Source organism: Bubalus kerabau, chromosome 8, assembly GCF_029407905.1.
Source record: "Bubalus kerabau isolate K-KA32 ecotype Philippines breed swamp buffalo chromosome 8, PCC_UOA_SB_1v2, whole genome shotgun sequence".
Taxonomy (NCBI): Eukaryota; Metazoa; Chordata; class Mammalia; order Artiodactyla; family Bovidae; genus Bubalus; species Bubalus kerabau.
The window spans coordinates 14,745,664-14,757,684 of record NC_073631.1 but is presented as its reverse complement, the minus strand read 5'-3'; the positions used below and the strand labels follow the sequence as shown (position 1 = coordinate 14,757,684).

The following is a 12,021-nucleotide window of genomic DNA, read 5'->3' as shown; positions in this document are numbered from 1 at the left end:
GTTAGTTTTTTTTTTAAAGATACATTTTTAAAATTAGAAATTAAAAAGAGCAGAAATTTGTCACACTGTCATTTTAATTATGTAGCATGAACGTCCAGTGCCAGAAAGGTTACAGAAAATTAGGTTCCAATGTACACTGCTAATTACAGTATAGATTGAAAGAATTCAATAATATAATCAATAATTTTTAAAGTACTATATTCTTTAACCTAATATTTGCACTGTAAAGATTCTATCCTAAGGAAATAATTTAAAAAGCAAAGTTTTCACACAAAAATGTAATAAAAATGTCCTTTTTAAAAATCACAAATTAAAAATTAGAAAACTACAAAAAGTTAAGAAAAGGGAAGATTATATAAGATCACATTATATCCACTCACTAGTATGTTGCCATTATGAAGATACTTACATTGATTTATAATAATATGGTAAATTATGATAAGTGGTGGCAAAGAAGATATCAAATTGTACATGCTAATCTATTATAATTTTGTCTTTTAAAAAAGAGACTGAAAAGAAATATAGCAAAATATTAAAAGGAGGATAAGGGATATTTCTTCTTTGTTCTTTCTAAAAAAAATTTTTTTTAAGTTTTTCCATGGAAAGAATTTTAATATTTCTGAAAACAAAAAGTTTAAGTCAATAAAAGGTTTGCCAATACTTTACCCACCACTTCTTTTTCTTATGGCTCCATAATGGCAAATTATCCCCCATTACCTTTCCCAAAACCAAACTAAAAATTTTATAGTTTCTTTTGTTCATGTGAAAGGGCACACTCCTCCTGTAACTATTCAGTTGCCTAACTTCTAAAACAACACCCTAATGAAACGAATAGACAGATTTTACCTTATTTCCTTCTTCTTTGAATTGAGGATTAATTATTTTCACAAAAGAATAAAATAACTGACGAATTCTGGAATCTCCAATAAATGCAATATGTTTATCTACGAGGCAGTTCTTTGCTTCACTGAAATCAACAAGGAAACATCAATTAGAATACAGAAAATTAACCCAGGCATCTTCAAAGCACATGATTTGTGAAGAAAGTAGTACAGGATTATTATATACAGTTATGTTGTTTTTTTAGAAACAGGTGGCCAGGTCTGTTTAACCTACCAGTTCGTGTATGATTGATTAATTCGATTAAGTGTTTCATATGTACTCGAACCACAGTAAGTGCTTAATACCCACTCTCTCAGAAAAACTGCACGAGGTAGCTATCCAAATCCCAAAGCAAAAGTCCTTCATTCACAGGCTATTGCCCTTGGCCCCTGGTTGTCTCTCACCTGAAATAAAGCAGATTGGTCCAAAGCTTTCCCTAATGCTTTAGAGAATACTCTTTTGGACTCACCCCCACTCCTGCCCTGTCAGCACTTCTCTACCATCACATAGAGAAGTACCATCTGCCACTTTCTTTGCTCTATTAACACTTCTCTACCAGATACTAAGACCCATCTTAGACAAGAAGAAAAAATAACTAAACAGATGAAGAAACTTTACCTGATTTTGTACTTATGCATCATACAGCTGTGAGGCTGCCAAACTTTCTCTCCAAGAAATCTGCCACTTGAGAGAAGGTATTCACATGAGTCATTGCCTGTAATAATTAAACACAATAATGTTGCTAACAATAGTTATATTTTTATACGTTGGTTGTCTATCCCATTTTACCTTTGGAGATGAGAGAGTACAGAGTTTTCTATACTTCACTGTACCTTCTAGGTACATACGACTCATCCATGAGAAGCATAGCAACTATTAATATATTAATATTGAAGACAATGAGAGACACTAGGATAGATAATTCACCTAGAGTATTCTTCATCCCCAGTGCTACGTTAATGCTTTGGCAGTTCCTTCTACTGCAAGTTTCCCCTCCAGGGACATCTTGCCTCAAAATAGCCTTTTTATCTGTTTATAACCAACCTAGATAGCATGTTCAAAAGCAGAGACATTACTTTGCCAACAAAGGTTCGTCTAGTCAAGGCTATGGTTTTTCCTGTGGTCATGTATGGATGTGAGAGTTGGACTGTGAAGAAGGCTGAGCGCCAAAGAATTGATGCTTTTGAACTGTGGTGTTGGAGAAGACTCTTGAGAGTCCCTTGGACTGCAAGGAGATCCAACCAGTCCATTCTGAAGGAGATCAGCCCTGGGATTTCTTTGGAAGGAATGATGCTGAAGCTGAAACTCCAGTACTTTGGCCACCTCATGCCAAGAGTTGACTCATTGGAAAAGACTGTGATGCTGGGAGGGATTGGGGGCAGGAGGAGAAGGGGACGACAGAGGATGAGATGGCTGGATGGCATTACTGACTTGATGGACGTGAGTCTGAGTGAACCCCGGGAGTTGGTGATGGACAGGGAGGCCTGGTGTGCCTCGATTCATGGGGTCGCAAAGAGTCGGACACGACTGAGCGACTGATCTCTGATCTGATAACTTCTACTTCTAGTTGGAAAACAAAAGTTTAAGGGATAAAAGAGAAGACTTTGGAAATGACTTTATATTCAACTATTACAGTACTTCGTGCATTAGTACATCAGAAACCTGGTACATGTTGAAGTATTTTATAAATCTACGCCCTGATTTTCACAACTTCTCTGGAAGGAAGTGGGCTATATCCCTACTCTGTAAATGTGCAAACAGAGACAGACTTATTAAAAACTTCTTAAAATGCGTAATAAAATGTCATCCTTCTACAATCTCACAAAGACTTGAAACACTGTTAGTCAAAAGATGGCTGAAGATACACATGATTACCAGTAATAAATGCTATTATTAATATCCATCCTCTACTTCTCTCGATTGTCTCTTGCCTCCACCATCAGGATGACAGCAAACTCCTCCCACTGTGGTTGGGAGAAGTTTCAAACAGAAAATCCCATATAAGCAAACCCCCCCACTCCTGTGTAAACTGGGACAGATGGTTACCCTACTTCTTTTGCCCATTTTACTGTACATTAGCTTAATGTACATGACCAATGTATGTGGTTAAAAGGGGGGTTGGAGGCATTAGAACAGTTCAAATATGTCAAAAGGACGAGGGAGAAATGAGATGTGTACATTAACTGTGGGGTTACAATTAATGTGCTTCTAAATTTGGTCTCCAGTTCTTTAACAGTCAATAGCAATCTCGATTTGTTTTACAAATAGTTAAGGTCAGGACGGAGAATCTGGTAAAAAAGAATACTACAGAACCAAATGGTGGAGACAGAAAGAGCCAAAGATACTTTAAGTAGAACACATCTCTTTTTTCCATCCAGTCATCCATTTATCTGGACAACACACAGATAAAAGGTGATACAAACACAAGGCAACTAAGCATAAACAATGAAAATGTTGATACCACAGTGTCATAAATTCTAAAACAGAATATCGAGCAAAGTGAAAATAGTACACTGTTCTGTTGGTGAAAACTGGATAAGGAAAGTTATTATATTTTTGTAATTACAGAGGTAGCCTAAGCAGTTTTTTCTGTATTTTAAAGATTTTTTAATAACATCTCTCTAAGGAAACTATAAATAATCAGTTCTTAATTCTTTTCAATTATCAAAAACTAATGCTAGTTCTAAAAAACAAAATTAAGTTACATAAACAATCACGGAGGAGTAAAGAAAGGACTATAGAAACACACAATTATTTCCTAAAATCAGCACTGCTGCTGCATTTTTTAATAATGGCCATATAGTAAAATCCTATTAAAAATCCAGTAAATGTTTAAAATTAGGATGAAAATTCCATATTTACAGCACTTCTACCTCTTCAAATACATCCATTAAACCAAGCACAAAGTTAGTAACACATTTGTTTTATTAAAAAGTTATATAAGGAGTTTTAAACAACTGGCATTCTGTAAAGTTTTCCTTTCTTCATCCCTTCTTGTTGTTGCTGTTACCTGACTTCTGTTTCTTAGTGGAAGTTGGATCAGTCTTCAGTGTGCAAGATGATGCTGTTTGTCTAACCATCTCTACAGGTGATTTTGTGGAGATGGAAGTGCCACACCAGCGTCTTAAAATAACCAATTTTCTCCACCAGAAAATGTGTGTTAAAATGCCAAATTCTTCTTTCCCTCTTCAATATTACTACTCAGACATTATTTTTCAGTAGTTCAGCTGGTAGAAAACAAAAGCTCTAATCTCAAGACCCCACATTAGAAAAACCTCATACCAACACAGATTTTTAAAGTTGTCACTAGCCAAAAGACATTATGAACACTGCATTTTAAAAACTAGCTGGTCTTTCTGGGAAAAATATTCAACTACCATATTAAGGTAGTTGAACAAATGCTAGTTAATGGTGACTCTTCATAATATATTATATGATGCAAATTTAAATTAAAGAAAAAATTGTATCTGAAACAGTCTCTGTATCTTATCAGTTAAAGTGAAAATCGCTCAGTCGTGTCTGACTCTTCGGGACCCCATGGACTGAGGTCTGCCAGGCTCCTTTGTCCATGGACTTTTCCAGGCCAGAATATTGGAGTGGGTAGCCGTTCCCTTCTCTAGGGGATCTTCCTGACTCAGGGATCAAACCCAGGTCTCCCGAATTGCAGGTGGATTCTTTACCGTCTGAGCCACCAGGGAAGCAGAAACTACACCAGCTATTTTAGTAGAGAGAATGTAATATGAAGAACTGTTAGGAAAGTAAAAGAATTGCTAAGTAGATAACTGAAAAGGTTAGGAGGACACAGACTTTCATATATTTGTCAGCAAAATAATAAAAATAGTAGCGCTAGTAAATACTATAATACCTAATTAAAAATAAATTAACTAGTCCTAAAAAAAAAAAAACTCCACACAATTCTATACTCTAAAACTAGTTCTTTTCCTGGGAAGGAAACAGTTTTAAAATCAAATCGTTAAATGTAAATCTAAATGTTCAATTAATGTGACACATTTATATTATGTATACGGTGGGCTGCCGTCTATGGGGTCGCACAGAGTTGGAGACGACTGAAGCGACTTAGCAGCAGCAGCAGCAGCAGCTACATGTTAACATATGCTGGCACATTATTTTCCTTTCAAAATTTACCCAGAAGAACCCCAAACAAAAGAAAACAAAATACTGCAGTCATTATTTTCAATTGCTTCATATAATTTTGATAGCTACCTTAATACAACCAGTGAGATGAAAGTTGCCAAGTGCTCAGATAAATCAAGTTAGGAACAGAATTTAAAAAAAGAAAAAAAAAAGCAACTAATGGGATAGAATTATCTACTTCAGCTATCTCTAATACAAAGATTATCTAGATGAATGGCTGTCTTCCCTTCATTCTGTTATCTTAAGCATAAGCATTCTGGTTTGTCAATCTAAAATCTCAGATTTTTATGCATGATTTTTCTATAATAGAAAGATACTAAGAGCAGACAAAGTAAGTAAACAAGTTAAAAAAACCCTGAAAAACAAAAGAACTAAAGAAAACACCTGACCTGCTAAATAAACTGAGGCTTATATTTTTCATTGAATAGAATACCTCTGACACACTGCACCTTTAGACTGAATCATCTTGACAAAGCTGTGTTTCTTACTATCAACCATGAAAATACCAGATCATAAAGTTTACAATGTGATCTGCAGAATATTTTATTTGCCCCCAAACTTAGCAAGTTATACTTGTCTGTGTTGAAAAATCACCATTTACAATTTTCTTAAGATAAGCTAGGAGTGCCTTTTTACAAGCGGTGTCATGTAGATCAGGATTTTTCTAGCAGCCAAAGAAGGGAAAGCCTGAGAGACCTAACGGTGCTTCTTGTTTTAATTTCTGAAACTTTGAACTCATATTCCAAACCATGCAGTATTATTTCATATTTGCATTAAATATGCCTATGACAGAAAGGAATTAGAATTCAACAAAACTAAGACATTTGAAGCAAGTTAACTTTATCAATTAGAAAATCTAAATTTAACCAGATTGGAACTATTCTTAAGGCTACTGATACTGGCTTCTTATCCTAGAAATGGTGTCTTTAGTCTGTAATCATAATATTAATATCTTGTGATTCCATAATGGTAAAATTTACAAAAAATGTAACTAAAAGAATAACTACTTTTTAAAATGTCATTTTTATGTGAAATAATAATGAAAAAAACCCACAAAACACTACTTTCTAAAGTTAAGATCAGAACATGTTCTTAGAACATGAAATTCAATTAAAACCAAAAGAACCAAATGCAGGGAGGCAAAGAGAAGGAAATAAGGACTTCAAAAATCTGTTTATCCAATAATTGTTACAGAGTTCCTACTATGTGTTAAGCTCTGATGATTTAAGGATGAATAAAATACCACCCTTGGAAGCTCAGAGTTTGTGTGGGAAAGTCAGATACAAATTATTATAATACAAGACGGTAAGTCTATACTATTTACTGTAGAAACACTGAATTCCTAATTTCTACTTCTACGCTGGTGACATCTGAACCTGGATTTGAAGGAACAAGTAAACAGGTCAGATTTTGAAGTTTTAGACATGTAACTTCTAGAAAATCACCATTTATTGGAAAATGAATAAGACAATTCTTGGCTGGCACTGTGAGGTTGAATTAGTATTTCTAAATGATAACCCATGTTCTGACAGAAAACACTTTCTCACTCCTTTTATACTTTACTACTGTCTAAGAGGCTCCAGAAAGGCAGAATATAACATAATAGTATGAGACAGGACTAACTGGGTTTTAAATCCTAGCTCAGTCAGATTAATTGTGTGTCTTTAGGCAACTTAACCTCTCATGCCTCATCTTTAAAATGTAAATAATACTGCAATTCTCTGAATCTAAGACCACTGATTATAAAATACACCATTATTTTATATAACAGTAGGAAAAATGTTATCAATTAAACTTTGACATGCAATCAAAGTTTTAAAAACTCATCTTGATTACAGATATTAAAAATGGTGGAAGCGAGAAGTGGGAAGATTGAAATCTAGTAATTGTATCTACCCATAGGCTGGTTGCAAAGACAAAATGAGTTAAGATTTAAAACCCTTAGTAAAACAGCACCCGGCATATGATAGGTGCTCAATGATAGCATGTAGTTTTGCCTAGCTTTGCTTTCTGTAGTGTGCAATTTTTTACTTTCTTTAGTTTGTAAAACAAGAGATACTGAATCTGTGTATTTCAACTGCATTCCCTCTCCTGGCCTGAGGCAAACCCATACTCACGCACTGGAGATTTTCATACACAGCCTAAACCTCTATATATAAAGAAAGTCCTTTTGTATTCTAAAGATTTATGATGCTGTGATTCAAGTGTTTGATTATCCTTGTGTGAAAAGCATTGCATCTGACTGTTTCACACTGCTAAAGCATGAGGCTGGCTAAAAAGTTTCTGGTAAGATCATATCACCCCCCTGCCCTCCCCTCCCCCTCCGCCCCCCGCCACGTCTCAAGTTCGTGACATCTCACGTGGGCATGTACACACACCAGGTGTACTGCTTCACACTCAAGACACGGAAGCACCTACAGAAGCTGCTGATGAGCTTCTGGAGGAGGATTTATAAACAATCCCAGATTGCTACACTGACTCACAAGGTTCCATCTGACATTCTATTTTCCCTGCGGAGGACAGATCTTGAAAGGATGAAATTTATAATGTAAATATAGCAATTAGGATCCATGATTATCAAAAGACAAAAGCACAATTAAAAAAGGGAGGTGGGGGGACTAGATGTTTAACTTATAGGAGGGCCACAGCACACAGTTATAAAAGTTATCTCCACTATCACATACATAAAATTGAGTTAGATTACTATCATCTTACAACAAAATAGCATAAAATGTCAGTGGTCAGAAAATCTTCTTTAAAATGACAATAAATGAATGCATCAAATCGTTCGCTTTATTTTGTATATGAAAGTGTTGGACTTCTCTTACAGCAAATGCACCAAAGTCTTGCCAGGTCATGTGAATGGGATCTATGGGAAGCTGGAGGAGAAAGGCCAAGAGGGTATAAGCGATTTACCTTTTTCAATCGATTTCGTGTATTTATATAAAGGGCTATTCATCCAGTACAGCACTAGAGTATAAGATTTTTAACTCTCAAGCATTGGAGAAAACAAAGCGGCACAACTGATCAAAACATCCTTTACTTTTAAAGATTTCCTAAAATGAGAAGCGAGTTCAGATTCCAGTGCCCCCTTTACTGGATATTTTGCCAAAGTAGGCGTGACGCTAAAAGGGAAACACCTTAAATGTGCACCTATTACACATTACCTCTTGACCAGTTATGTCACAATCACCAAGAGCTGTCCCGATAATGGCTTCAAAACTACAAGAACCACAAACAAGAGATCCTATCTTTGTTAATTTCCCTCAGCCTGTCAGCCTCTATCCTAGTGACATTCTTACAGAGAAAATCAAGGGGAAAAAAAAATAAATCAAGAAGGACAAGTAAATATCCCTTGATTACTGAAAAATAACACGTTCTGAAATACTGAGGTCATATTTCCTTGCTCTTTGCACCAATTTCAAAACCCACAGCAAAGGCCTCCTCTCAGACTGCTTCCAACTTGTTTTCATTGCCCACCTCAACTCCTGTCAACCCAGAAGTTCTTTTCTAATATTGGCAGCAGCTTCACTTTGTAAAAAGTGTGCAACCAGACCCCTTTAAACGTTTCTGAATCACAAAGCCTGGGTGACACCTCCTCCATTTGGCCAAGAGCATCTTCTGCCGGCTGTCAACTCGGCCGCAAAAGAAAATGGGGCGGCCCCTGCCGCTGTCCAACAGCTTGGCCCCGCTGTTCCAGGGGGCAGAAACGGGATAAAACAAAGGCTAAAAAGCCGGGCACTTAAGGCGCAGAATTGGGCGAGCCCACTTGGAGACGAGGTGCCCCCGTGCCGGGCGGCCTTGGCCTTCAGGCGCCCCGGGCTGGCCCCCCGAGGGCCGCCTGCTCGCCTCCTGCACGCGAGCCCCGGGTCTGCCGCGTCTCCCCCGGGCCAGCCCGCGCAGGAGCCGGGACCCCCGCTACCCGCTGGCCCCGGCCCGGGCGGGCGCCCACGACTCCAGCAGTGGCGGCTCGGGGTGGGGGGGGCGGTGCCCAGGACCACGGGCCCTCGACCCGTGGCCGCCTGAACTGGGGTCCGCTCGGTCGGTCGGGGGCGCCTGGCCCGCCGCCCGGGCCACCTGGGGGCACGTGGGGGTACCGCCTGCCCCGCCCGCTGGGCGCGCCGGCGGGCGGCCGCGTGAGCGTGGGCGTGTGTCGGGCGAGGGGGGCGGCCTCCAGCCTCCGCGTCGCCTCCTCCCGCCCCGGCCGGCCCGGGCAGGGGGAGGGCCCGCTCACCTCGGTAGCGGCGGGAGGCGAGGTGGCACACCGCGAGCAGCAGTACGGCCACCAGCGCCAGTACCTTGGCGCTCCTCACGCTGAAGTAGTGGTTGATCTCCCGCTTGCCCAAGTTGTAGGCCAGAGCCGCCATCTTGGTTCCTCCATGACAACAGTGTGCGGCGGAGCGGGGAAGGGGCGCCGCACAGGGGCAGCACTGGGGCTGCCGCCGCCGCAGCCAGTCGAGGAGCCGCCGCCAGCCCTCGCGGCCGCCACCCGCGCCTCCCGCCGGGGAGGCTGACCCCGCGGCGCCCCCGGCCTCTACCTGCCCCTCCTCGGCCGCGGCCGCCTCGGCGGCCTCCCCCCAGCCCCGCCGCCGCTGTTCCGCCGTGCCTTTCCCCCAGGCGCCCTGGACGCCTGTCTCCTCCCCTTCCTCCTCCTCCCCTTTAGCCTCCTGCCTTAAGAGAGGCTGCGCTTGAGAGGGGGGTCCGGTTGCCCAGTCCTCCGGGGTCACGGACCCCAGACTGTCCTCAGGGGTCACCGGGTCACCTGAGGCAGGCGGCGGCGGCGGCGGCAGAGACATGGGGATGTGAGGAGAGGGGACCAGGCTTCCACCCTGGCCCGAACGCGACTCCTGGGCTTTTAATTAGCTTACTGGCGGCAACCTGAGCCCAGGTTGGGGCAATAGAAGTACCGTTCCGGAAGAAAAGCACACATCGTTCCCCTCCTTCCTTCCGCAACACACCCTTTAACGAGCTTTCTACTCCCTAAACCTGCCTAGCAGGATGCGAAGGCTACCCCAAAGTCACCGGGGCTTATCGTCAGGCTCTCTGGTCAGTCTGGATGCCCCCCTGATGCAAGCCAGGTGTAGACACTGCGGACAGCCTTAGCACCAACCCACCTGTATGATGACCAGTCTTAACTCTTAACTCACTGCTCGGAAGCCCGTTTCTCTTGAAAACTTGGGGGCGGGGGGTGTTGGGGGGGGAAGCCCTGGGTTTATCCAGTTCCAGTGAGCGAAAGTATATCAAAAGTACAGAGTGCTTCCTTGCTCAGTCGCTTCAGTCAAGTCCGACTCGTTGAGACCCCATGAACTTACAGCCCACCAGCTTCCTCTGTCCATGGGATTCACCAGGCAAGAACACTGGAATTCGCTCCCTTCTGGAATGAACAGAGTAGAAGGTACAAAACGAGCCTCGCTTGATGTAGGTGTCAGTGAGAATAGAACTCCACTTTTTTTGTATTTACACGAGCGTTGGTTAGGTGGTTGGGCCAGACGTCAAAATGTGTTCTCGGGACCATCATTCATGCTCCTGAAGTTGGTTAATGTGGTTATCAAAAAAGGGAGCACTCCTTTGCCTTTGTTAAACCTTCCTTAGTCCCCCATTTTATTTATTTCGTTAGTTTTCTGGGTTCCCCTGTGCTGCCTTCCATGTGGGAATGGTTATTTACATTTGCTTCCTTTTCTGCTTGAGTGAGTTCCTGATTAGTTAGGGTGTTTTCAGGCGTTCTTTGCAACTTTCCCGTTAAGCCATTCCTGAACTTGTACTTAAACGTCCCTCTTAAAGTGATAGAATGTTCGATATGATGGGACTGTAGAGATCTTGTCATCCCAATTCTTTTCATCCAAGGAGTCTTTTTATTGTTTTTATCTATGGACCCCATATCTTGAAAGATTTTTGACACTTAAATGAAATCACATACATCACTGTCATGGATGTAATGCTAATACGCAATAAAGCTACATAAGTGTACAAACACGAGGCACTGTTCCCTGGAAATGGTTGCTTAATTTTGGCTGTCGTTCTTCTGATCCAAGGTTGATCACATGCTGGGAGAATTAAATCAGATATTGCAAAAAAAAAAAAAAAAACCCAAACAGATAAATAACTCTGCTAACAGTATACAGTCTACCAAATCACATCTTGGAAATTTCTATGATGTCATCAACAGCAAATTAGAATTTCTGATCAGCACATGATAACCAGTGTTAGCCTGCAGGGTTGATTTAATGCCTGCCAAAAGTAAAGAAACTTGACATTTTATTTAATTGCAATTTCTAGAAGGCTTTCTGAAATGTTGTGAATAGCTTGTGCCCCCCCTTCCTTCCCTCCAGTTCAGTTAAGCCACTTAGTTGTGTCCAACTCTTTGTGACCCCATGGACTGCAGCACGCCAGGCCTCCCTGTCCATCACCAACTTCCGGAGCTTACTCAAACTCATGTCCATCGAGTCAGTGATGCCATCCAGCCATCTCATCCTCTGTCATCCCCTTCTCCTCCTGCCCTCAGTCTTTCCCAGCATCAGGGTCTTTTCTAATGAGTCAGTTCTTCGCATCAGGTGGCCTAAGTATTGGAGTTTCAGCTTCAACATCAGTCCTTCCAATGAATATTCAGGAATGATTTCCTTTAGGATGGACTGGTTGGATCTCCTTGCAGTCCAAGGGACTCTCAAGAGTCTTCTCCACACCCCAGTTCAAAAGCATCTATTCTTTGGCGCTCAGCTTTCTTTATAGTAGGCTTCCCTGGTGGTTCAGAGGTTAAAGCGTCTGCCTGCAATGCAGGAGACCTGGGTTCGATCCCTGGGTCAGGAAGATGCCCTGGAGAAGGAAATGGCATGAGGAGCCTGGTGGGCTACAGTCCATGGGGTTGCAAAGAGTCGGACACAACTGAGCGACTTCACTTTCACTTTCACTTTCTTTACAGTCCAGCTCTCACATCCATACATGACTCTGAAAAACCATAGCTTTGACTAGACGGGATTTTGTTGGCAA

The 12,021-nt window shown here is 41.4% G+C and overlaps 1 protein-coding gene and 1 long non-coding RNA gene across 6 annotated transcripts in view; one reads left to right on the top strand and one right to left on the bottom strand.

Moving 5' to 3' along the window:
- Nucleotides 1-10,731, bottom strand: part of CASD1 (CAS1 domain containing 1) — a 55,321-nt gene extending 44,590 nt beyond the window's left edge. Inside the window, exons 1-3 of one of the 5 annotated variants that reach the window (XM_055589744.1) lie at nucleotides 10,350-10,731; nucleotides 1,501-1,597; nucleotides 847-967 (exon numbers count right to left, since the gene is read on the bottom strand). In XM_055589744.1, coding sequence (XP_055445719.1) covers nucleotides 847-967; nucleotides 1,501-1,523 — 144 coding nt within the window. In that variant the 5' untranslated portion in view covers nucleotides 1,524-1,597; nucleotides 10,350-10,731. Of the gene's footprint in view, nucleotides 1-846; nucleotides 968-1,500; nucleotides 1,598-9,271; nucleotides 9,867-10,151; nucleotides 10,274-10,349 lie in introns of those variants that run through there. The other 4 variants (XM_055589743.1, XM_055589742.1, XM_055589741.1 and 1 more) reach the window with 4 other exon arrangements.
- LOC129658898 (uncharacterized) overlaps nucleotides 10,296-12,021 on the top strand; it is a 37,835-nt gene continuing 36,109 nt past the window's right edge. The window contains exon 1 of the long non-coding RNA XR_008717566.1: nucleotides 10,296-10,432. This is a non-coding gene — a long non-coding RNA (uncharacterized LOC129658898). The remainder of the gene's footprint in view (nucleotides 10,433-12,021) is intronic.